The sequence below is a fragment of the Enoplosus armatus genome, chromosome 12 (assembly GCF_043641665.1).
Source record: "Enoplosus armatus isolate fEnoArm2 chromosome 12, fEnoArm2.hap1, whole genome shotgun sequence".
Classification (NCBI taxonomy): Eukaryota; Metazoa; Chordata; class Actinopteri; order Centrarchiformes; family Enoplosidae; genus Enoplosus; species Enoplosus armatus.
The window spans coordinates 15,549,635-15,576,443 of NC_092191.1; the positions used below are offsets into that span (position 1 = coordinate 15,549,635).

The following is a 26,809-nucleotide window of genomic DNA, read 5'->3' on the forward strand; positions in this document are numbered from 1 at the left end:
GTTCAGACTTTTTTTCTGACCATTTTCAGCTAGCCTCCAGCGATGGACAAGCTTCGTCGTGTGTTAAGCGGCCAAGAGGAAAATGAAGAGTTGGGTCTCACTGCACAGGTAGCTAGCAACTGTAACGTCATGACAGTGTACGCTGCTAATGCTAACGATGTGTGAGTGGATAAAATTAAATAAGATCGTAGCACAGTGCTAGTTTCGTTTCCTGCCCGAGACTCAACGTTACTGTTCATATACATTCTATTAATGTCAATGTGATTTTATTTTCTTACAGTTAAGTTAGTTCACGTTAGCTCACGTTAGCTAGCTGATAGTAAAAATGTCAGTTGACGCAAGGTTAGCTCTGTAGCCTTTGGTAGATGTTAGCTAGCAAAACAGATTCATAACCATGTTTCCTTTTTAGCCCCGTTCAAAGTTAGCTATCGTTTTCTTATATCAGCGTTTATTAAATTGTATTTGTGTGTTTATTTATACTTTTTACACGCATTCACGATGAGGAGGAAATGAGGTAAGGTACTGACTTGAATCCTGTGTTGTTGGTTTTTATTACATTATGGTACTTTTTAACTTGTTGTAAAGTTAATAGTTTCACTCTGGCACACCAGATTCCCCCATACTTGCAGTTCTGCATTTCTTTGTAGATTCTACTTTAAAGTTTGGTTTTATTGGTTCATTTGCCTATGGTCAGTGTACTGAGAAATGTTCTGTGCCTTTAACTTAGACCTGTGCTGTGTGTGTTTGTGTTTTAAGATAATACTGTAGCTGGACGTTATCTGCTTGGCTGTAGCCAACATAGTTAAATCATCAGTGGGGAGCCTGTTGGTCTTTTCTGCAGGTCATTAGATTTGTCTTGTGACATCCTCCCATTGTTCTCACCAGGTCCTTGATGCCAGCTCTCTCAGCTACAGCACCAGGGTGAAATGGTTTGTCATATGCTTTGCTGGAGGCATCCTGTGTTCAATACTCGTGAGTGTCTCTGCCTTTCATGGTGTGTCTGACTTTATACTAACATTAGGAATGCATAGAAGGCAGAGCGTACATAATACTCTTAATACTGTTAGCAATAGTCCAAGTTAGTTTTTCTTGTGCTATGTTTGGTTTGTAGGCACTGGGTTAGGGTGACGGTTAATTGCCATCAAGACAAATTCTTGTTCTCTTGCACTTGCAGATTGGAGTGATTAACATATACCAGACATGTATTAAAACATATATACAAATAGTGTGCTTAGAACAATAATGTGTGTCTGGTTGCTAGATGTCAGGACAGAGCTGAAAGTTTCAGTTTGGAGTGGGTTGTTCCAATGACAGGAAGTCTGTCATAGGCGGCACTTGCTGATAACACTTTGAAGCCACTGCATAGTAATAAGTCACACTGACCGTTGCAACACAACCTCAAAATGTAAGCCTGGGTGGTGAAAGTCACAGAGTCGGGAGATCTCTGAGCATCTGTCAACAAACAAAACATAATCTTAAAGTCTCTCCTAATGTCTCTTCCATTCATACATTTTAAAACTCTTAACTTAACAGCTGCAGGTTATTTGAATTTCCTTACAGCCCCCAATAAATTACAATTCTTAAGCAAAAAGTTAGTTGCTGCATCTCTTTAAAAAGCTTTATTCATAACTGTGTTCTCCAAATGTCATCCCTCCCATAGTGAAATGCATATTCTGTTCATGCTGATAGTGTGTCACCAGTCTTCACTGTAAATTGTCCAAATAGTGAACATGTATGTGGATTATAATACCACCCAGTCAGATTCTTATGGTAAGCCTTATGGTATTTTGGCACTAGGGGGAGCCCATTGTGTTTCAGTAAAACCGCAGGACAGCCCACAGAATTCCTTGTTTTTGTTTGTTTTGTTTTTTCCAAGAAAATATAACATAAAGTGTATAGTGCCTTCAATCTAATTAGGGTCTAGGATTAATTTAGCTGCTTGGTAAGAATATCTTCTGTTGTCTTTTACCCTTTAATTAAAGTGTGGTGACATTATTCTGTGTAGCTGACAGAGACTGTTTGGTTGTTTTACCAGGGTTCAGCACTGCTGTTCCTTCCAAATGGAATCAAGCTTTTCGCCGTCTTCTACACGTTAGGGAATGTCGCAGCTCTTGCCAGGTAAGACTCTTCAGTCCAGCTCAATTGGCCAGAGAATTGTTATGTCTTGATATATTTTTCTGCCAGGAATAGAGCTTGTACACTCTGAATTAATTTTGCCTTTATGATTGCCACCCTCTGTCACAGTAGTCCTTGGCACAGCTACACATTTCTGCAAGGTTTGCTTTTAGGCTGTCTATAAAGAAGACGCATCAAGGACTTTAGTCGTGCTTGCAATTTACTGCCATTACCCTCTGTGCGCTAATCACCTATTGCTCAAAAGTTTGAAGCACAGTGCCTGAGGAACCATTAGATGTTATTATTCTGATTTATTGATGATAAACAGTGGTGACTTCTGGTTCTGCTCCAGACTATAGGATTATAGACGATAATCTCCATTATTTAATCAGGTTAGCATTAGTATAATTATACATCATTTTTAGCATTACTACAATTTTTTAATTAACAGAAAAGTGCCTTTGCAATCGCAGTGCAGTGAACATAATAATCATGAAAAGGTGCAGGGAGAATGATCTAACCTGCAGCTGCAACTTTGTTTGGGAAGCAGAGACTGTTGATCACTACATGCATAACAAAAATGAGTTGGGCAGGCTTACCAGTGAATAGGGATTACACAGTTTGATGCAACATAGCAGGCACTGTAATCGCAAAGGGTTAATGTTGCACCTAATTATGTTTATTTAATTGTGATCTCGATTATTATGTGATTAATTCTGCAGCTTCTTTGTATGTCGTTTGGAAATGATAAGGGATAAAGCGACAGTGGTCATTGGGAACAGACTAGCTGTCTGCGACTCCTAACTGATTGTTTCTGTCTCCATTAGTAGAGTAGACATTAGTGTCTGCTCTCATATTATTATTTGCCAAGCTAAGCTTTGTGTGGGAGTATATTGAATAAATGACGTCTCCTCTGTATAGAAGCATACAAGGTTAATTCTGTCTCAGTGACAGGACGCCATCATATCTGTCATTACAGTGCTCTCACACATTATTCTCATTTACACGAACCAAACTTGTAACTAAGCACAATAAATTAATTTTTAAGTCAAAAGTCACAATCAGTCTAAAAGTAGTGTGTAGTTTGTAGTGTGGTAGTAATGTGGCTGTGTGCTCTAATAACGCTGCTACACTGACATAAAGACATTGTTGTATCCTTATTGTTTATTGTTCTGGCTTTGTTAATGTAATGGTTAAGTAAGATTAGAATTTTTTCTTTGCTAGATATCAGCAGCCTACTGGAATTTACAACACTATGGATTATTTAATCCAGATAATCCAAGGTCTAAATCCAATCATGGTGTCTTTGACTGCTTTGACAGACAGTGAACCATTGATTAGGGTTTTTTTTCCAGACAGGGCCGTCTCTATTTTCAGGTATCATATTTCCAGAAGGTTTAGATGCGTCAAGAAACTGGGTCACCTTCTGCTTTCATAGCCCAGGTCCCGATTCAAAGCAAGAGAGTGTCATATCTTAAGGAGCTTAAACCAGTTTTCATCTGTATGTGACTTTGACTGCAAGAAGATTACAGAGACCATTGGTTTCTTCATTTCACCCACACTAGTGGAAGGTTATGTCAAAAACAGGAGTCATTTTCATGATGGGTCACATGCAAGTGTAATAACAAAACAATAAACATATCTCTAACATCATTTGGACAAGCAATAAAAGTGATTGGCTTTGGAAAAGTCACTTCAATTTGATACATTTCATTTGGAACATATTTTCAATCAAAGTCACATTTATAGACAGATTCTCAAGACATTAAACTAACAACGTTAGTTCCATATCAGTAATGGCATTAACAGTGGTGTCATCCTCCTTCCCAATGTGTGTGTGGTTATCATTAGTGTCTCTGTCAGAGCAATTGAAGAAAAGCATCTATCCCTCTCAGCAGACCAGTAGAAAGAGCCTGCGTCAACACAGACTTCTCTCGTGTCTCATCTAACAGATGTGACGCTCCAAGCTCCCTCTACCCACTCAGCTCTGCTGAGCCATGAGCTGCGTGCCTCGTCAGTGGGGAAAGCCTTTGTCTTGTTACATTTACTGACGTCACGCATGCATCATGTAGGAAGTTTTAAAGATGTCATCATGGTGTTGGGCATGAAATATTTAACCCCTAATAATTGCAACATGTCACGTAAATTTGATTATGTTGGCCACACAATTCTGCTGTCATTCAGAAGAGATTTGTTTGTTGTGTGTGTGTACATATGCACATATGATGACTATTCTGAAATCCACCTAGACCATGAAGTTTATATACAGAGTAATAATTTTGATCCACAATATTGAATATATATGGATGTGTATTCTGTCTGTCAGAGCTGACCATCCTGATGATATTTTTAAAGTTATCATTTTGTGTTACTAAAAGAAAAAAAAAGAAGCTATTTTGAATACATGGTTGAACCTTGATAAATAGTGTTAGCACAACATCCACCAATCTGAACAGACAAAGAAAAGAGTGCCACTAAAGAAAGAAACACATATACACTCAGCCTTGGCTGCAGTGTTTAATAGGTGACCTCTGGAAAGAGTAATTAATTACACCACAGTGATGAATGCTTGGCGCCTGATATGAAGGCAAAGAATGATCACAATAGTTTAATGGATTATCAGTTTAAACAACAGGTCAATGTACTGCTTTACTGATGTTTAAAAAGTGTAACTTGTCTGTTCTTCTACAGCACCTGCTTCCTAATGGGACCACTAAAACAGCTGAAGCGCATGTTTGAACCAACAAGACTGATAGCCACCATTGTTATGCTGGTAAATACTATTTGACTGTTGTTATTGACCTTAAATTGAGCCAGATGCTTCGCTGCATGTTTTATCTTACTGCCCATACCTTGTTACAGTAGGTGTTGGAGGCTATTTTCTCTCTGAATCCTCCTTGACACGAGTTTATGCATTTACATTGCATCTGCTTTCACCTACTCTTGAGGGTGATCGCCATGTGATCTTAAAGGACTGCAAAGATAAAGTAACACATTTCAGCTTGACACTGTTGATGTTTTCTGTTGGCAGATTTAGTGGCTTGTTTAGTTTTTTATATTTCCTGTGAAATGCTGCAAGAAATCAAGTGTCAGATGGCAAACGTCATTCTGCAAGCGTACGAGAAGATAACCAATCCTTTCTTCCTCCGCCAGCTCTGCCTTGTCTTAACACTTTGTGCAGTGTTTTGGGTAAGTAGATAATATGTAGTTTTAAAGACACTTAAAGTTTATTGGTTTAGTGTTTTCAACTATTAGAATAACTGTTTTGGTGTTTTATTTTACAGTGGCATAAAAAAGGGCTGGCTATCATCTTCTGTATTCTGCAGTTTTTGGCAATGACATGGTAAGTGTGACCTGAGAGTCTCTGCCGTCTCCCCACTGTAGTACAGTTGGCAATTAGTTTACTCATCACTGACACCTACTCAGATGGAGCCACCTGTCCATGATAGAGAACTTTGCTCCAGCTGCTTGTATTAAATGTTGAGTTAATCACGCTGCTCATGCTTTAAGCTGATTTACTGCCGTTGGCACGTGCACGACTAATTCCATAAATGGTCAAACTTACACGATCATTGTCACACTGCACATTCAACCACACTATACCTGAATGTTTCCATTGTTTCAGAGCCACATGTCTTTTCAGGATAGTTCAAGCTTTTTTAACTCGCACCATAAAGAGTAAATGTCACACCCTATAAGTAATGATGATGATGATAATGAGATGAAAACTCTGATCAGATTGATTTGCCCTAGTTTCAGTGACATCTGCTTGACATAGGTGGTGAGTCAGCCATGTTGTAAGAAGACTGTTAGGTAGGTTGCCAGGCATCATGGTAGGTCAGTATATTTTTGGCCTGTAGAGGAAGAAGTAGTGCCAGGATCAGTGTGGACCTACTTAGAGACAGACAGGTTATTCCGCCTGTTTTGTTTACACACGAGACAAAGTGTCTGCCAGCTGTCTCTGGGGTCATTACTACTACTAACACCACAGGTGAATGGTCCAACAAGAATACATGGCACCCCTGGGTCCTTAATTAGTTTGATACATTTTTTTAAAGTATGGTAAAGTAAGTATAATAAAGACCTAAACCACTTATTGTTAAGCGATGTAAGTGCTTAATTTCTACTCTTTGATTCATTTACAAGATTTTATTGCAGCACCCAAAGGGTTTTTTTGTCATTTCATCTGCTTTACTGTTTCCTCTTGATTTCCCGTTTCTATTGTTTACACTGCCTAGTTTGAAAACTTTGATCAGCTCTGTTCAGTTGATGATATTTGTGTTCATTAGGGCTGAACTGTTTAGTTTGTTGATCAAGTAGTCAAAAATAATCGTCAACCATTTTCATTCCATTTTCAATTGCTCAAGTCATTTATGAAGAAAAACATTCTGTTTCCTGCTTCTCAAAATGTGAGGATTTGCTGCTTTTCTCAGTTTTACAACATTGTAAGTCAAATATCTTAACATATCAAGACATCATCTTTGGCTCTCTGAAATTGTGAAGGGTATTTATTTTTTTACTATTTTCTGATATATTTACAATCGATGAAAGAAATATGTAAATAATTGTTTGTCGCAGCCACATTGTTCATATTAGTTTTAAATTCAGTTTTAAATGTGTCTTTCTGAATGCTGCAGATAACTCTGACTAGCTGATTGAAGAAAGAGTACATATATAGTAATAAGGTCAGTGGGGTTAAGTTCCGACATAGCAGTGAATAATGAGACCTGTGAGTGATGTGTATGGGCATGTCAGGACTTGTATGTTCATTAATGCGAACATATTTGCACAGCAGTACGCACTTTCAGTGTGTGAATGTGCATGGAAACACAACCCCCCCCCCAGAAACTCGAGAGGAAGGGAATGGACAATTTCAGTGCATCACTGAGCAGGACTGTCAGCCTCATAACTACCCTGCTTTTGCACCTACATGTAGTACATTCACTTCCTCTCTGCCTGCGTTCTCAGAGGCATCACCATGGCAACCACAAGTCACACATCTCAAGCTCATTCTTAATAGACTGGGGGCACAGTGCACTCCCACGCAGGCACTCAGACGTCTGTGTAAAGGTGGCTCTGTAATAAGGCGTCGCCACTGACCCACACACAGAAGTGGGCAAAGTCCAGTCCCCAGGCTGAATCCTGTGAAGTGACCAGATGACACTGAGTCAGTATAGAGCATGGCAGGCCGAGGAAGTCATAGCTTTTACTTAATTTGTTTAGTTTACTTTAGTTTTGACATTCAGAACATTCATTTGAAAAATGTGTACAGTACTTACAGCGATTGTCACAGCTCTGCTTGACAGGACAGATGAGGGTTTCCTGCTCACTGGTGGTCAAATAAGATGGCAGTCATACTCGGGCTCTGGGCTGCAGTTAAACATTCAACTGCTGTACCAGATTCCTTACATATTTTAAATATATTAGGTGTTTGATCAGTGGCATTTTGTACTCAATCATGTTTTCGTTGTACTTCAGTTTGGCTACCAATCTGTCTACAATCATTATTGCAAACATTACAGTGTATCCCATTCATTGACAATCACGTTTGGTTAATCCCCTCACTGAGCGACATCAAAGACCCTTCAGTCCAATGATTACTACTTGAGGGAGCATTTAAACACATGTTTTACATTTTGGTGTATCAATCATCAGAAAGCCATTATTATGCTGCTATAATTCTATTTTAGGTCCTGCGTTCTTTGTGTTGGTTTTTTAATGCTTTTAATATTTAATCTCAGACATCACATCATTACAAACCCATGACGACATGCAGACAAGCATCATTAAGACACACTGGAACTTAAGTTTAAGGAAAGAACCTGGGATTTCAAATGATACCAAATACATGATGTTGAGTTACAGGAAAATGTGTGTACAGGGATCTACAAGACATCCTTCTATGTTAAAGGTGAACCCTTTAGAAAATGACAACTTTGCTTCAAATATTTCACTGATGCGGCCAAACAAATGTACATGAATTCAAACATTGAAGCCATTTGAGGGGAAACCAAAGGGGAACTTAATAAATACTAATAATGTTTTAAAAAATAATCTTTCTTCAGCTTATGTTTGGTTTGACATGCTCAGTCGCATGTTGTTATGTTATGTTGAAGATGTTAGTACTTTTATGCTATGTAATTAGTGTGAAAATGAGTGTCTTCTACCATCAGCACTGATTTGTTGTCGTATTTTCTGTTTCAGGTATAGCATCTCTTACATTCCCTTTGCCAGGTAAGACAACATGATTACATGATATCTGTTTTGTGTGCGTTGACCTTTCGGTGATGTGCATCTGTCCTTTATGTTATGTTCACTTGTATGTGTTACTTACTGAATTCAGTGCGTCTGTAATATACGCCTTTCACTTGAGCCACTTCTGAGGAACCAGGTGCTGTCAAAGGAGACCTTAAATATATTTTCAGCTACCATTTACATCTCAAAAATGCCCTGTCTACAAGTAACATCACACACCAAACAACAAACTGGATGGAATACTATGAGTGACCCTTCAATGAAAACATGTTTTCATTTACCTCTAAACACTGTTTGCCTCCACCATATGGCGGTAATCCCCCCCACGACTAGTGCGGGCACTTAGTGTCAAACAAATGGCAGCTTGTTGTTTCACACTCCTCCGTGCTTTTAGCCCTGTGACGTTATTTGCTTTATCCATAATATCTAAATGAAATCATTTCTTGTGGAATAATGCTCTTTCAACCAGATTTACCAAAATATTTCTCCCCCAATGTAGCTTTTACATTGCTTGTGATGAGCTTATGTTAAGCTTATGGGGTTAAAGCACAATGCAAAATGTTGATTAGATCTAGGCGCAAATACGTTGTTCTGCCTAAAAGACGAGGATAAACATCTCACAGTCACGTAATAGTGTTTCTCACAGGTTACTTGCTTTGTCTTTATTGTAGATATAATATACCACCAAGTGATTTTGTAATATGATATTTTAAATGAAAGAAAATAGTCCCCTGTACTGATGTTCACTTCTCAGATTGTCCCATATGGTTTGCCACCTCCATGCTTTCCCCAAGCCAAGCATGAGGTGTGATGTTGTTTTGTCAGTCCAGCTGTAAGCAGGGTTATGTCTCATTTGGTGAGGTCCGGAGCCCCCATGCAGCCCCCCCACTAAGTGCCTTGTGTATGTGGGCGACCTTATAATCCATCCTGACAGCTGAGAGACGTCCTATAGCCACCCCGAGTTCCCCCTCCCCCAACTCAAATGCTAACAACAATACAAAGCTGAGACAAAGACCTTTTCCCGTGACACCCTTCCAAAATACCAAATTCCTGTGGAAAAATGCAAATTTGACTGCAAGTGTTTGGACTGACCATTGAAATCCTGATGATCACTTATTTATTTCTTACTCCTTTTGTTATTCTGTATTTTTCATCAACACATTCTTGTCCTCTCTCCTTAAGCTTCTTACTTTAATCCATTTTTCATTTAATTTAGATTTGATCATTTAGCTCTCTGTTGTTTGCCTCGTTGTCACCGGGCAGCCGTATATTTTGATCACAAAATACATGCAGTCTCTCCCTATTCCGGTCTGTGGTCAAACAACCGGTGATACCTGGCTAACCACAACACCACATGGCCGATGGACTTGATCCTTTAATGTATTTTACCTTGTTGCCTATTTATAACCTCTCACGCCTGCAGACCGAGGTACTAAAACCTACTGCATGTACACTTCCCACAGTGCTTTAAGGCTACTGTTGCTCTGATATTTAATCAGATCTGAGTCTGATCATTTATTCATGACATTTTTGGGGAAGCAAAAATAGCATCAAGCCTCGAGTGAATATATATATAAAAACATGCCTCAGGCTGTATGGGAGGGAAGTGTTTTGTGTTTATACATCAGAGGGACAGACCCGAGCATTTGAAGGAGCAGGTCCCCTGCCCGTCCGCCGACCCCCCTCCCTCCTCCCTCTCTCCTCCTCCTCCTCCTCCCTCTCAGACTGCTTATGATCCCCCCTTCTCCTTTTAACCTTGACGGGTTTCACACCTCCTCCACCGAAATTTGACTGTGGCTGCAGGCGAAGTCTGCATAGCAACACACGGATGGCAAGAGCTAACGGTGTGAGGGGGAAACGGAGCAGGCAACCGCGATCTGTGGTTACCATGGTGACCGCTCGTATTGCATCATCCCTCACGCAGAGTACCTGGAGAAGAGGGAGCCCCCATCACTCTGAACATGTGGTGCTTCCCCGCCAAAACACACTCACTTATTCATGACGAGCCCCACCCAAACCATTGTAACAAAGGATGGAAGTGCTTATTTTTGTCACTTTTAATTTTGTACGCATGACAGAGGTTTGCATCCACTGTAGTTTATTTTTTCCTGGATGATTTTAGAGCAACATTAGAAGCAACAATCCTTTTTCTTCTATTTGTTTTCTTTATTTCATTGTGTATAATGCTGGCTGTTATTTAGACATTTCTCTCTCCCCTTCTCTTTTTTCTTCTACAGGGATGCTGTGATGAAATGCTTCACAACCTGTGTGACTTAGGACTCCCTACTCTACAATTGAATGTGAAGACTGGTCCGAATATGCAAACTGCAAGAACAGTGGCTCTGTAAAATATACATCTATGTTGTTTATACACTATATCTCCAGATTTTTGCTATGGCTTTTTCATACTGTGAATTCTCGCTTTTTAAGTCTCGCTGAAGGTTTATATCTGTAATCAGATTATAACACTCTTTTGCTTTTGTTGTGAGAGACACGAGTGCCTTTAATGCTTAATATATTTAAAGATATTCCTATGTTTTCAGAGGATTTTATACCATTTAAGTGCAGGGAAATGATTTTCTGACTTTGCTATACAGTGTAATTTACAACACAAGTGCCTTAACATTACATATATTGTATATAGATACAGTGAAGTTGACATATTGACCAATCGTACATATTTACATCTTTAACAGTGTGAGATTCCATTTTCTTCTGGGTTTTTAAATGGTGCTCTGACTTCTTACACACAAACATTATTAAAAGACATTGTCTTTGTGTTTTCCGTCTGTGCGTGAGGCACTGATGTATAAAGAGGCTCTCAGATGCTATTCCATGTTTATTTATGAATATTTTCCCTTAGGCAATTGAGGCACCGCTTCACTGATGATGCACTGGGATGTATGTTATCCACAGCTCTTGAGGTTTTTCCAGCTAAAGAGATTAAACAAGCTCCTGTCTAGTCTGTTAGTCTTCGATGTGTATTTGAACACACCTGCCCCCCCCAATGCATTAAAATTGCATCTACTTTTTTTAATTTGATTTCCTGCCAGATGTAGCAATGACCCAGTTAATTACGCTTTTCTGAGCATTGTGATTTTGACGTGACCTAATAACCCAGTATAGCTTCCACTGGGTTCCCTGTATTGCTTCGCCATGATGGCATAGCCTTTGAGGATGCGGTTGTCATGACAACCTCCTCCGGAAGATTCATAACCTCAGCCTTCCCCCATCTGTGGTGCAGATGTTCATATTATCCTGATGAGGAGGTGTGTTTTTTCTATTTTATAGAACACCTTGGAACGGCAATCTCTCCCCAGGTTTTTCTTTAAAGTGAAAACATGACATGACACACAGTTTTATGCATCAATACCCACATATAGAAAGTCCCCTTTTCCTCTGTGTGTTAGCTGCAGGATTTGCTCCAGGTTTTCTTTCTGCTTGATGCTACAAAATAACAGCATTTCACTTCCTGTTGTGCAGCCCCCACACAGTTTCATTAGACGCTTGTGTAATGTGGCGGTGGATTAGCATGGACAAAATCTCCCCTCAGTACTACTTGTTCAACTAACTTGGCAGAGACCCAGCAAATCCTTGAGCAATTAATCTTCGGGATAGAATAATTCTGTTGAGTGAAGGCAGCGTGGTTGTTTTTGTGATCGGTTGTCTTTGCCCGCCATTTCTTTTGGGATTACGCCCGAAGTTTGAGGATGAAGGGGGAAGCACCCTGACCTCTGCAATCTGTTAGAGTCTCCCAACTGTTTCCTCTTCATTACATCTAATCCATTGTTATGTCAGAGAGAAGAGGGATCCCACGCCACAGCAACCTCTGAAATGAAACATTAAACATTGTGTGTGTGTCCTCTTCACCTAGTGATCCAGCTCATCTTGTAAAAATGAATGAATAACCTGTGCCGTCATGGGTCATTTCCTTGCCATTTTTTTGATTCCAAGAGTGTTGACCTAAATTGATTTTTGGTTTTGTTGGAAGAATACTTAAAAATATCCAGCTACAGAAACACATAAATTCCACATATTGGTAATCACCTGAGAAATGAAATGATAATCTGTTTAATGAGTCAATGGCAAAATGTTTGTACTGTAAAATCCAAACCTCCTCTGGCAATATCAAATAAACAGTCTAAAAACTATAGATTTTGGAAGCAAGTATTGATTTCCTCTTTTACCCTACACCGAGGGAAACAAAATCCCATTGAATACATTGTGGAACTGTCTGGGTGAAAGAGCAGATAACAGCAGAAAGGAAGAGAAATCAATATTGTAGACTAGCTGTATTTTCCCCCAGATGTCTTTCATAGGCTGCAGGGCTCAAAGAACAACAACGGACCATCTATATACATCAGTTAATTGACATTTGAGACTATATTGACTGACTGAAAGGATCAAATCAAATTGCGTGTTGCTGTGCCAATGGCGTGCTTTGTTTGTTCAAGGACAGACGGGGATATATTTAAGGAACAGTGTTTTTATGACCATATACATGTAAGGCACAGGAAGGTATATTCTCATCTACAGAAATGTGAGTTACAGATGAAAAATGTACGTTTTGTGTGTTTCTCAATTTGTCAGGGTCCAAACATGTTTACAGGCTGTGTCCAAGTGTTTGACAAATAAAAACTTTAGTTGCAGTTTTACTGTAAAACTGCAGTTTTACATTTGTGTAAATGGTAAATAGGCTAAATGAGGACTGTTTTCATTTTTTTGTAGCCACAGGTGTTGGTTTACGTGGTTTCCGCCTATTTCTAATGATTAAATTGTTACTTTAAACATTAGAAATAGGCAGAAAATGGGTCACATTGAAGAAAACCAGATAAACCAACACCTGTGGCCGCTTGTAAGTTAAAAATATATCCATCGAGATACAATTTCTTGAAGATGTTGTGCTATTTTTCAGACTTATTATCTATCAAACATTGTGAGTAAATGTGTGTGTGAGCTGGTCCAGCGGCAGCAGAGAGGCGCTGTGAGAAGAGATGAGGGGAACATGAGCTGGATGTGAATCATAGCTGGAGGAAGTTGTTGGAAATTATGAAATGACATCACCACCGTTTTTCTGTGGCTTTGTTTGGTGCCTCTCGTGACCACGCCTTCCTGCCAGCTCGGTCATAAAGCGGCCGGGCCGTGTGTGTGTGCACCAGTTGAACTCCGGTTAGTGTGGACAACAGGTGCACTACAGCCTCTCTCCGCCGCGCTGCTGGATGATGCCCGCAGACCGCCGCTCGTCGCTTTGCGCAGGGCTTCCTCATCTGCACTTTGGACATTTGCACGTTTTTATATCCTGATCACTTCCGGCCACAAAAATGCCTTTTCCGCCCATCAGCCTGCACCAGCGGATCTCCTCTCCTGGCAGGGAACTATTCGGGAAAAAGAAAGCCAACGGAGTGCCTCCTCAGTCTGAGCTCACCAGCAAATCCGGCAGAGACAAAGGGGGGTCCGACAAGGAGAAGCAGTCCTCCTCTTGGACATCGGCGAATTTAAGGAATCTGGGGCGAAAAGCCCAGCAAGAGAAGAGTAAAAGCCCGGCTCAGAAGGCGGGTGCCGGCCAGGAGACCCAGGGAAAGTGCTCCTGGCTGTCGGTGCCCAAACCTCAGGACTCATCGGAGGGAGTCAGGCGCTCCAGCTCCATGGACTCCTCCAGACACCTCCACGGCAAAGAGGAAGGGAAGAAGGAGATTCAGTTTACCCTCAGTCTCACCCCTGAAGCCATTCTTGTTATCCAAAAACGAAATCTAGAAAAGCAGATGATGGCGAAGCAGCAGAAGTGTTGCGCCTCCGCGGACTTCCGGCACCGGCGAGTTTTTCCATCCAAGAAGGCGCACGGAGCGTCCAAGGGCTGCGCTCCTGTCGCCAAAGTGGAGAGCGCCGAGCAGGACATCACCGCCATCGTCAAAATATCTCTTTTGAATGATCAGTACAAGTACGACGATGTGGAGTACGAGGAAGAGGACGGAGACGTGGATGAGACTGTTGTGAGGAAATGTAAAGAGTGGCTCAAAGGGGTCGAAAACGCCGCCGCTTTGGGAAAAGTCGACAAACTTTCTGCACTCCCGCACCTTAAAGGCTGCTGACAGCAGACCTTTGATCTCTCACTTTTAGACAGAAGAAGACTGAAGAGACGATGGACTCGTGAAAAGTGTGCACCGATGTTGGCCTGCTGCAATGGCATCTTATTCATGTCAGTCAAGTATTTTGAGTAAATTACACGTTTGCAAATGAGGGGAGTAAATCCACCAAACGGATTACTTACTAAAAGAGATGTCACTCAAAAAATGACACTCATTCAAGAAAATAAAAGTAGACGCTACATTGCATTGCAAACAACCAGAATAAGATTTTAAAGCTTGATTGCAGCATGTGGCTCATCCAGCAGGGCCTGTTGTGGTGCACTGGGACGTGGCTTTGCGAGTTGAATGCCTATCCGATGTTGTGTTGAAGTTTGAACTGAATACCTTAATATTCTCGTCCTTTGCACATGGGTTTTGTTTTCAGTGGGGCGCCTGTGGATTGGCAGACGGGTTTGCGTAAAGGGACGCGATACCGTTCCTTTGTGTTGGAGAACAATACGCTGTCAACAACGGGGCTTTATACGCGCCTGCTGCTGAAACCAAACTGGACTGTTTATGTTTCCTCTAATAAGAGGGTTATATCCTTTGTAGGGATTTATCAGTGATGTACAGTATTTAATATTTACTAAATATTTGTACTGTCAAACGTTTTCTCAGCTGATGATTTTATGCCATTTGAAGTAAAAATGTTTTTTTTTAATTATGCAAGTGTCACTGACCCTTTTAAATCTTTAAAAAGCTGATTTGTGTTGTGCCTCTTGAATCATTCTGTCACATGATGCTGATTGTTTCCAGTCATTTTAGATTTCTCTTACACAGGCTCCCGGACCCTTCATGTGTTCGTGAGTTTTAAAGGCTCTTTGTTGCCACTGTAGCTACCTGGGGCCATTTGGGCATTAGTGATCTAAGCTTCTTAGATTTCCTGTTAAGCAGGGTTGACCAGTGTACTGCAGGGCCCAGGTGCAAGATCCCCTCAGGAAATTACCTCCAGTCTGCTGCACTTCTGTCATATCAAACAAATCAATGCATGTACAGTAGCGACTAGAGATAAATAGTGTTGGTGCCAAAATCTGGGAGATATGTTTTTCACCCCCAGTGCCAGAACAATATTCCAGTTTGAACTGAGAGCTTAATCCTGCACATTTCCATACTCATGTGGTATTCAATGAGCTGCAAAGAAGAAGATTGTTTTTATTCCATAAGTGGTAATGAACTTCATGTACTGCTCAGGGAGAAAGAGCTGGTCAGGGACCAACTGAGGGCCTGGAAACAAGCCAGTATATGACTGTTTAGATAAACTATACAAATAAACTAAACATTAGAGCAAAAGAGAAATTAAGCCATAAAGACGCCTTTGTCTTCATCTTTAGTTCACTTCAGCTGCCTACAGTTTATTGTATTGATCATTAAACCCGTCAAGTGAAACGTTGAAGGAAACGGTAATCACATGTGAGCCATGGACACAAATGAAATCTCCAAGCAGGGCCACAGACACACAAAGGTGTGTATTTGTGTGTACAGTGTGGAGGTTCCCTGTTATAAGGCTGAACTATTTGTATTGTTCTGTGTCACTTGGTAACCAGAGTTTTACTGAGAGTGTGGTCCACTTTTAAAGCTACAAGATGGAGAGAGGAGTGTAATGTTTAAGACATTACAGCGTGTTTGAAAAGCTCACACGCCAACGACTGGTAAGCAATTTTTGAAAAATGATTTCTACGTATGTCCTTGGGTAACATTTGATATTATCCTGGAATTTGATGCCAAATCATTTTCGCATTAGCAGTGTGGATTCCTTCATTCTTCTTTTTTTTCTTTCTTCAGTGATCCACGCCTGTTTTCTCTAAAGGTTACCTCAATAGTGGATCAGCCATGAGATCCAAGTGCAAAGACCTTCATCAATCAAGCACTCTGCCCTTTATTTCAGATGCACACTTATTACCTGTTGCTGTCAGAAAGGTATTTTAAAGAACCCACTCGTCAGCACTGAGAGTTTCATATATTGTTCTGCTGTTATCCTGTTGGTAAACATAGAGGAATTAATCAGGTGTCAAATATGTGTCCTAATACAAGTTTTTGTTGTGGTACGGTACAGGACATTACAGATTTCTCGTTTACGTCATGTGAGTAAACAAACGAGCTGCTAGAATAAAGCATCTTGTCCTGAATAGATGTCCCTATACAGTGTCACAAAGTGCTTTTATTGTGGCATGTTGCGGACTGAGATCATGCCTGAGCCAGTACAGTGTGTACCAAGACCCGTTCGGTTCTCCATGGCCCCTGTGATGATATTATCTGCTGGCTCGGTGAGCGAAAGTTGTGTAATCCTCCTCTATTGTGTCATTTCAATTGGGGCCTTGTTTATGTGACTCTCTCTGGTATTCATCGCTGTCTGATTTAGGCCTGAAGCCAAGCTATTCATGACTGTGTCTGTCCTGGGGGTGAGAACTGCATTATTATGTCTGAGGTAGCTCAAATACTTGTGTTCAATAGGAGAAAGTAGATTTTAAAGAAGCGGGAGCTGGCAACAGTTGAGACGGTCGGCTTGGTTACAAGTGGAAACACTTTCTCCAAACTTCCCTTCAAGGTCTTTTTCATTTGGAGTTGTTAACTCCACCCCATGCTGAAGGTCTCTCTTTTTAGCTCTGTCTTTTCATCCTCTGCCACAAACTGTCTCTGTTTCCGCCTGCAACATCTAAAGTCTTTATTTTCTATTTTTGTCTGCAGTGTCCCCGTCTCCAATCCCGAACCAGAGTTTAAAAAAAAAAATGGAAAAATGGAAGCTGCAGGCTTCTGTCCACCTCACTGCAGTATCATGATTGCTGTCTAGCAGAGTGACGTGGTACAGCAGGACAGCTGCATTATCCTCTACTGATTTATAGTGGCAGGGAGCGCAGATGGAGGCTGCCTTCACCCCGTCACTGACACTTTGCACACAGCAGTGGGAGCAAAGAACGGCAGGTCCCTTTGCTCTGCCACGACAGTATCACTGTGGCAACGGAACTGATAAATCCTGCGTCTCCAGCAGCTTTTGTGAGAAAAGACAAAGCAGACACTTCCTGAGCAGACTCGGCCCATAAACTCTAGTAATGTGGTCATTCAGTGGCAGCCTGTTAAGGACGAGGCATTTCCCAGGGACAGGGCAACCTCCGAGAGGAGACTTGGATCAGAGAGTACAGTCCTCACATAAAAGATAAAAGCTCAAGAATGTTTTATTCTTCATTTGAGGGTTGTAAAAGGAAGCATGTAGCTCCATGTTTATATGTGTAGTTAATCTGCTTTGGCGTGCATGCTCCCATTAACCTCACATTTTTTGGTGACATGCTCCACGTTTTTGCATTCCTCTTCATCTTATATTTTCTCTTCATACTCTCAGTAGTCTTTGCTGGGACAAGTCAACATTTGCCGCAAGATGTGGCAGTTGAAATCTGTCCCTGAGACGTCTCTCTGTGACATCTGTTGGGTATCAGTCTTAGTCAGGATTAAATAAAGACACTGTTGCCCAATGATATGCTTAGGGCAGATCACAGCCTTGCAAAACAGTTTTCTAGAGACACACTGAGGAGCAGGAAATAAGGTGAGGGCTTTGTAGGAAAGGAGGTGGGCACATTCCTCTGCGTATCTTTCAGGCATTGCATGAACACAATGTCAGGTTGTTGTGTGGGAGGTTGCTCTTGGCAGACGAGAGGGATTACCAAAAATGCATTCTTTTTTTAATCTTCAGGCAAGCTGACTGATTCACTCCCACAGCATCTAAATTGGGTTTTTACTGTTGATAGGCAGGAGATGAATTTCAAGGCAAGGCCCGGAGGAGGACGGCAATTCAAGACGGCGGCCCAGACCCAGACCAAGAGGCCAAGGCTCGGCATCAGGCTCAGCTGGAGCAGGTTGATAAATGCGATATAAAAAAACGATATAAGACACTTATTCTGCTCCCAGCCACCAGCAAAGGAGAGAACAGTGTAGAAAGAAATATCCACCGCTCTTTGATCAGTAATCAATCATTTCATTATCTCCTTACACTGCTCTCTGCCTACATACTCAGGTGGTGCTTCCCTTTACCTCACTTCCCTTCCGTTTGGTGTCCTTCATTTTTTGTTTATCCTCCAGCGCCATCTAGAGGCCTACAGGAACATGCACCGTCTCCGAGATGCTCTGTATCACCGCTATGCTGCCCTGCTCCAAGACAAGGTCCACTCACAGAGACTAGTGCTGCAGCAGAAACATGAGATGGCCAGAGCAAAGTCAGAGAAGGAAGCACAGCAGGTATCAAATGTTAACCTTGATTATTTATTACAAATTCTACTCTTTAATATATTAAACTCATACGATTCTATACCTTAACCTCAGCCATGTTGAGTGTTCTTCCAGTTTATTATTTCTATTAGTTTCCTGCAGAGAGTTATCACACCATTACCATCTACTACAACTTGTGGGGGCAAAAATCTGTAGGTTTAATAATTTGCAATCAACCAAAGCACCACAAACACCTGACATGAAATGAATTGGGGGTTCTAGGGGCCTCTGGGGGTCTGGTTGGTTATCCAGTCTTGACTGTACTACCTGTTTTTGTCTCTGACTCTACACCAGGGGTCAGCAACTACATTCATCCATGGGATTAAAGTTTTCATTGTGTTGCTGTTTTATAGGCACGGTGAAGACAGAGGCCTGTGTGTCTTCAACATGTTGTGTTTGTTTATTTCTTTTAATTTGTTAAAGTAAAGAGTAAAATTGATTCATAAAATTGCTTGTTTTGGGACTTTATCTTAGGACAGATTCTTTTTTAGTAAGTGAGGGGAGCTGATGTTAATACTCATGTGGCCCACAGGCCACTATTTGCCTACCAATACACTTTGTCTGGGCTCAAATACACAACCCTGCAAATCAAAGCCTCCCTGTTTTGACTACAACACCTTCACTTTCTCTTTTACTCCTCAAGTGTTATGCATATCATTAAAACAATTAACAACTGCAGTTAACAACTTAATCCCGTGAGTCTCAGTATAGGCAGTACAGTAGGTACAGTAGCAGTATAGCAGGTTAACACTGTTGATGAACCTGTTTTAGTCAAATGTTAATTTACTGCTTGAGAATATTTAGTCACAATTGCACCACTTGAAAATATCCTCTGGAAATTTGAAAGAGGGGAATTCAAACCACAAAAATTCAGATAGATGATTTTCAAAGTCAAGTATGTCAATGCTGTGAATTCAGTGGCATTTGAATATCAACAGTTATCAAGTGTTTGGTAACGGTATTTAGTTGTTTATAAGATTTGAATTATCATGGCCTTTTTTTGCTTCCATAAATACTTTCCCTTTTTTTATTTTTTACATGTCCTGCTCTTGTGTATGATTCTCCTTCCGCTGTAGCTGCTGGGATTGACTTTGAGTTTGACTGTCTTGTCTCTGTTCTGACGGGGTGTGAAAAGAGCAATAAGCTTTAGAGAGTGCCTGCAGAGAGGGGGTCTAACATGAGAGAGATCCTGTCTTATCTTCCCCTCCTGTAAAAGCCGAGCTTCTTTAGGAGGACGTAATTGTCCGCTCTAATGACTTGCACTTGGTGGGGGGACAAAGAGAGCACAATAAAGGACTTTAGAGGCCCTCCAGTAGGAATCCTTTGCTCCAAATTGCTGAGTAAATGAAACTACCCGTTGTTTCCTCAGCTCGAATCGAGAGGCTCTGTCACAGACACAGAGGTGAGGCAGGACCAAAGCAGGCAGAGACATGAACACCTGCTGGGGCCTAATTGATCCTTGCTGCAGTTAATGGCTTCCTGTGGCTGCGTGTTTACTTCTCATTTGTTCTGTGTGCTCTGTTTCCCAGCCCCTGAAACAAGGGAGGCTCACTTTAAATTTCTATTCCCACAACTCGCTGTCTCGGCCCTTCTCTGACTGTCTGTCTGCCTCCTTCTCTTTTCTTCTTCACCCAGAAACAAAAGAAGTTGGCCTTCTCCAAGCTGCAGCACAATGACTCATACCTGAAGTCCCTCCCCAAAACCAGCTATTACCTGGTAGGTCTTGCTCCAGCACCGAAAGTATATAAAATAAAATTGTGAAAAGGACACCTGACTTTAAGCCGCCATTGATTTATGTTCCATCCCCCGCTCTCACATTCATTAAAGTTCTCCGTCACTATATCTCGTTTCTGAGATCTTTGACCTCCAGAAGCAGTTATCTGAGCGTGGACATCTGAAAACCCACCATGACTTGGAGGACTTTTATAGGTGCATCAAATATAGCCGTCACCCATCACAACTACATAAGACTCTGGAGGACGTCAGGAAAAAGAGTTGAGTTACAGTTTGATATATAAAACCTTCTTCCTAGATCTATTATGCAAAAACACTTGGTGTGACTTTGTATGCATGTTGATGTCATGTTAACAGTGCTGAAAAACAGACCTGCAGCTGATTTGATGACTCAATATAAGACATCAGAAAAACATCTCTGCACTGCTGAATATCGAGGACATGAGGACCATATTTCCCTCTCCAGGTGGGAAATGACTTATTACCACTACTACACTGGAATAAGTCTGTGTTTGCTTTAGATTTTCTTGAGTATTGATCACTTTGTCTCTTTGTTCTGGATGCTTGCTTGTCCAGTGTTTGAAGTCACTTAGTGGCTTGTTCTCGCTCATCTTTCTCTTTAACTCACAACCAAGTTGAGAAAGAAACCTGTTTCATCCGTAGCTAATTCTCCCTTTCATAAAGTACATTTTAACAATCAAAATTACAACTATCTTTTTAATATCAACTTCCACCACTCTCATATCTGTCCATTTAAATATAAGGCTACAGCCAGAAGCCTGTAAGCTTAGCTTAGTATGAAGACAGGAAACAGCCAGCCTTGTCCTTGTGCCAGCACCTCTAAAACTCACTTATTAACAAGTTATATTTTGGTTCTTTAACATTAATCCATAAAAATAACAAAAAATAACAGGTAAGCTTACCAGTGTCTTGGCTGTAAACTTAGCCTTATTGTACAGACATGAGAGTGGTGTTGATCTTCTCACATCACGCTAACGCTTCGCAAGAAAGCAAATAAACATATTTCCCAAAATGTGTGCTTGTGCTTTAAAGTGACACAACGTAGTCTTGAGTTCATTTAACTACAATAATAGGCAGCAGCATGAAATATTTATCTGGCACCAAATGTCAAATAGATTTGAAGACTCACAGTATATTCTGTATATCTGAGGAGCTAAATGTCTGAGGATTTACATGTCAAAGATACAGCTGGTGTTGGTGGTGGGCCGGCAGGGAAACAGTACTCAGCTGTGGAGGCCTCTGGTCTAAAACTGTGAGCACTCTGGATCTCTGTTTGCGCTGCATTTAAGAACAAACACCGACTCCACTGGAGGCTTGTTTAGCATGGACCCTCCTGGAGGAGAGAGCTGATTACTCACGTAGAAGTGCGATGACCAAACACAATCTGACCCTGCTGTTGTGGAGACTCACCTCCTCAGACGGCCGCTTTGACACCGACAAACATCATCCAGGGGAAAATGTCGTAATTATGTCCGCTACAAAAGAGATATAGCAATTGGGCCAGTGGTGTCACTTCATGCCAGCACTGCGAGCAGATGTTGATCTGTAGAGAGTTTCTTCTCATTTAAAGCTTTATGGGCTTCCAGGCAAACAGCACTCCATTTACCGAAAAGTGGCAGAGATAATAATAAGAGCCTGTTAGACTTTGAATTGTATTGTGGTTCCACTCATCTCTAGTTATACAAGTATTATCCCTGTTATTAAAAATCCTTTAACTACATATGCTTAACTACAAGATTTTTCTTACACTTGAACCACCTCTAAATTCTTTCAGGACTTCAGGAAACTGACATGTCCAGCTCTATTTTTCACCCAATATCAACTGACATTTCAACTCCTATCAGCACTTTCACTATAAAACTATATAACTTCACATAGTCCTTAAACTGAAACTTCGTTCAGCACATCCATTTTAACTGAGATTTCCACTAATCAGTGAATTTAGTTCAACACTTCAACTTCAGCTGTTTCAATAATTAAATGTTTCAACTCCTACATTTCAGCAGCATGCACACACAAAGTTTCTTCAGAAAATGTTCTAGTTGAAGTGGTGATGAGAAAAAAAGTATTGTCTTGAAAGCATTGATTGAAGAATATTCCACATAAGAAAACTCTTAAAAGCTTCTCCTTTTCCCTAATTGTGCCATTGTCACTTCATATCATAACACACAACAACTGGTGATTAACTATTTTGCTGTAAAAAGACTTTTCAAAAATTATACTAATCCACTCTTTTTGCTTTTGCTCTATAAAAGTAATCTCCAAGGCATGTTGCTCACATCCACCAGCTCACATCACCCTCAGTGTCCTTTGTGTTTACATGTTGTGAATGTATAACAGAACAGTGTCGGCCACTGTCGGCCTTGTTGTTAATTAGGGCTGAACTATGTTTAGAAGGAGCATGTATGATGTTAGTACAAGGCTGCCACCGAGAAACAGCACGTTGGCTTGGTACATTAGGAGCTTAGTAAGAAGGCGAGTGAAGGCTTGCGCTGACAAGTCCTCCATCAGTGTGAAATCTCACCGCTCCACAGACAAACATGGCGAAACAGCGGCCCCCCTGCACCCCCAACCCGGCTGTGCCATAGGCACATTCCCCACCTCCGTATGAAATACCCAAAATAAAAGCAATTAGAGGTGAAGCCAAAATATGGAGTCGGCAAAGTCCTTGTTTATGTTTTAAGTAATGAGCCAGTTCATCCAATCTGTCCTGCTTTGTGGCTATTTATATGTTTATTATTAGCTGCTATGATTTATTGGACAGTTGGGGCAGTAATTTTCTATCTTTGTGGCCATCTGGTCATCGTCTCTTCAACATGTTGAATTTCACAAGTATGCATTACAGGTCTGCAAAATTAGATTGACCAGAACATACCATGTCTATTACTATAAATTGACTTCAATGAGTGGAAAATGTACATAAGACAGGGCTGGTCTAGTTGCCCCTTATTTTGTAGGATCCTTTTTATTTTTAATGAGTTTTTCTCAGCTTCTACCGTGTCACTTATCAACATGTCAGCACTAATATTATACATATAGGTGCGCACAGGTCTAAAACCTCATTCCTCCACCTGCATCCCGTGCAGCTGGTGGGCTTTGTATAGATCTGTTACCTGCTGCACTGTCCTGTGAGTAAACGCTGCCTTGCTCAGGAGTCCTCCCTGGAGCCAGTTTGCACCCAGCAGACAAAGTGTGTTGTCACCCGAGTGCGCAGTGTTATTGGGTGTGAGCTGCACCACACTATGGCTACTCTTGAGAAATAGCACACCATTAGGAATATATTAACAACCCGACATTTTGTGTGCAGGTCACACATCACAGCAGCAAGTTGACCAGACAATAAAGATGTTATTACACATTTGACAAGGGCTGACACAGTTTTCCTCAATCATTATGGATAAAGTATGATTTGCTGTAGATTGCCTTGTTGTTCTTCCAGATGTAAAATTGAATCGTGTGTGTGTGTGTGTGTGTGTGTGTGTGTGCGCGTGTGTGCGTGTGTGTGTGTGTGCACGTGTGTGTGTGTGTGTGTGTGTAGGTTATTAAAACAAGGGACTGGTTCAGGGGAGAGTTCAGCGGAGCTGGTCTTCGGTGGCAGCCAGGAGAAGGAGAAGGATGAAATTGAGCAAATGTTTCCCAAGGTTAGTGTCAAAACCACAGGGGCAGTAATCCCACTTAACAAGGGCAGTGAGAGGCAAACACACCTGCAGCAGTGATCACCCAACTGCCTCCTCAAACCAACACGCATACACCCACACGGAGAGACTACACGCAGCAGTAATATGTATTACTGTGGGCTTAATAATATATTTTCATTCTCTTTGTGTCAAGCTCAGCTTTCCTTTCGTTTTCTCGATTTTCTCCCACCATGTGTAAGTCACATCGTACACTAAAGAAACAACATATTAAAGGAATAGTTTGACAATTTTGGAAATTTGCTTATTTGCTTTCCTGCCATGAGTTAAATGAGAAGATTGACACCACTCTCAAATGTTTGTTTGCTAAATATGTAGCAGGAACCAGAAGCCAGCTTATCTTAGCATAAAGACTGGAAACAGCTAGCTTGGCTCTGCCCAAGGGAATAAATTCCACCCACCACCTCACTATACGTATAGCCCAAAGAGCGGACAGAAGACTTTTGGAGATTTTAAAGAAGGCAGAAAAAGAACAGTAAGAGACAGAGCAGAGCATTATTTCAAATCTCCACAGTGATATCACAGATCAGGCGAGAGGCTGGTAAAGAAAAGTGAGAACACTAGAGATGAGGTTATGTTCAGGTGCTGAGGTGAGCATATACAGACAAGCACGCAGGACTCATTTTTCTCTCACCTCTGTGTCAAAATGGGTTTGAGCAAACAGAGGATGAGCCTGGCTGGAGGGAGAGCAGGGGAAGGCAAACAGTGGTCAGACAAGACTGGTCAAAGCCAGCAGGCATGCAGGAGCATAACTCACCACAGCTCCGTACTCACATCTCAGATCCTCCGCTGCCGGAGAGAGAGAGGCCGTTCGCCCATATTGACATCCTTAAGGTGTCAGTCCAGGGCTCAGGCTTTGGGTGTTTGTGAGGCACCTATAGTACGTATGTGTGGGTACTGTGGTGAAGTCAGGAGACCCCAACCACCACACTTGTTATATCGTTCCAATAAGTGAAGTATTTTTCTTTAGTTATATTTAGTTAGGTTATAATTCTCTGAGTGATAGTTTAGTTGTCCTGGGACAGGCTGTCCATTCACTTAAAACTGAAATAATAAACTGAAGGATAAAGGTTTCTGATGCGCCACCAGTCTGCTGCTCTACTTTCGTGTTTACCGCACAATAAAATGTAAATGGAGGGATTCAGTTCAATTACTCTGCAAAAATACTTCCTTCCTTTTGAACCTTATAAAACAGTGTGAGGGAGGCGTTAGCTCAACTCTATGGTCATTTCTAAGGTCATTTTTGAGGTCATATTTTGTTTTTTGTTCTTCAATTATTTAATCCACTACATTTATGTGATAAGGTAATGAGAACAAATTAAAGGACAATACCAGGGTTTCCACATTTTTTAGACTATTTATATGACTGCCAACTGTTTTGTGCCTTTAGATATTTCATGTGTTTTTCACAACATGACAGTTGCCACATGGCCTCCATTTATTTAAATAATAAATAAAATAAAAAGAACATAAGAACTTTAGCAAGTTTGTGTCTTGTAAATGTTCATACCCTACCACTGTAGTAAATGGGTTACAACATGCAAAAACTCTGTTGTGGTCCTTTTAAGCTTTAAAAAATAAAGCCACTGCTTTGAATACAGACTTGAATGTGTTCTCTGAGGTTTATTTGAGTTGCACCTGCATTTTATCCTTTGAGGATAGGGGGACTGGGCTGGGGGATCTATATAGTACCATATAGATCAAGAACATTATTCAGAGTGCTGCAGTCCCACATCAGGAAGTGGCAAAGTGTGACAGTTAGCGCTGGGTTGGGGTGTTGTTGGAGGAGAGAGAGGCGCCAAATGGGACACAGGGACTGTGGGAAATGACACTGACTATGACACCTCTGACTTTTACACCACGGTTACCTCAGCTCGTATACAAGGGGATGTCTCTGTTTAAATTACAAAATGATTAATGGGCAAGGAAATGATAGATGAATGTAATATGTGCCACCCACAGATGAAAGCCCCCACATTTGCAACCCTACAGCCGAACTTTATGAGGAACTTCCAGAGCAAGATGCCTGATTTGGTAGGTCAGCCGTTAACATTGCCTCTGGTAGCCCAGCACAGAGCAACAGAGGGAATTGCTCATGTTTACTACTTTTCTCTCACACCAGATTATCCCTGAGATTCCTGAGAAGAGCAGGAAAGCAGAGATTTACTTGAGACGGCTGAGACAAACGCATGATCTTTGTTTAACCAACATGGCTCTCTCCCAAAGGTTGGTAATTAAGCAAACAGGCAGAAAGATACAGAAAATGATGCACTGACATGGATCATTAAACCTTTTTCTATAAGTTCAGATTTTGTTTTTAGCATCATTCAGAGCCAATGAGGACACAGGAGATCAGAAGGAGCCTTTCAACTGCTCTTTAAACTGAGTGGGTTTGTTTTTCTCTGCTTGCTGTGAACTCTGGTCCAGACTGCTGGACAAGGAGACAGACTCACTGTGCTGGCAGGAGGAGAGAGGCGACCACGATTTGGTTAGTAACACAAACCAGCCACAACACAACACAACACAACACCACAGAGCTCTATGGAAGCTAACACGTAGCTGTCACACACTATCTGCCTTTAACGTTTGTTTTTTTCTTTGGAAGCCACC

General features: G+C 41.2%; 2 protein-coding genes across 2 annotated transcripts; both read left to right on the forward strand.

The window, feature by feature from the left end:
* Window positions 1-12,523, forward strand: sft2d1 (SFT2 domain containing 1). Its single transcript, XM_070915936.1, has 8 exons — window positions 1-108; window positions 886-972; window positions 2,036-2,118; window positions 4,807-4,888; window positions 5,269-5,304; window positions 5,400-5,458; window positions 8,320-8,349; window positions 10,608-12,523. Exons 1-8 carry the CDS (start codon window positions 43-45, stop codon window positions 10,645-10,647), a joined length of 483 nt encoding a protein of 160 aa, XP_070772037.1. The 5' UTR covers window positions 1-42; the 3' UTR covers window positions 10,648-12,523.
* Window positions 12,524-13,596: 1,073 nt separating this feature from the next.
* prr18 (proline rich 18) lies at window positions 13,597-14,555 on the forward strand. Its single transcript, XM_070916653.1, has one exon. It carries the CDS (start codon window positions 13,692-13,694, stop codon window positions 14,457-14,459), a length of 768 nt encoding a protein of 255 aa, XP_070772754.1. The 5' UTR covers window positions 13,597-13,691; the 3' UTR covers window positions 14,460-14,555.
* The last annotated feature ends 12,254 nt before the right edge of the window (window positions 14,556-26,809 follow it).

What these genes read in the sequence shown, in the direction of transcription:
- sft2d1 (XM_070915936.1), top strand. Translation starts at nt 43, where the DNA reads ATGGACAAGCTTCGTCGTGTGTTAAGCGGCCAAGAGGAAAATGAAGAG. An exon ending in AATGTCGCAGCTCTTGCCAG is followed by an intron (nt 2,119 to 4,806) that starts GTAAGACTCTTC and finishes GTTCTTCTACAG; the next exon opens with CACCTGCTTCCTAATGGGAC. An exon ending in TCTTACATTCCCTTTGCCAG is followed by an intron (nt 8,350 to 10,607) that starts GTAAGACAACAT and finishes TTTCTTCTACAG; the next exon opens with GGATGCTGTGATGAAATGCT.
- prr18 (XM_070916653.1), top strand. Translation starts at nt 13,692, where the DNA reads ATGCCTTTTCCGCCCATCAGCCTGCACCAGCGGATCTCCTCTCCTGGC.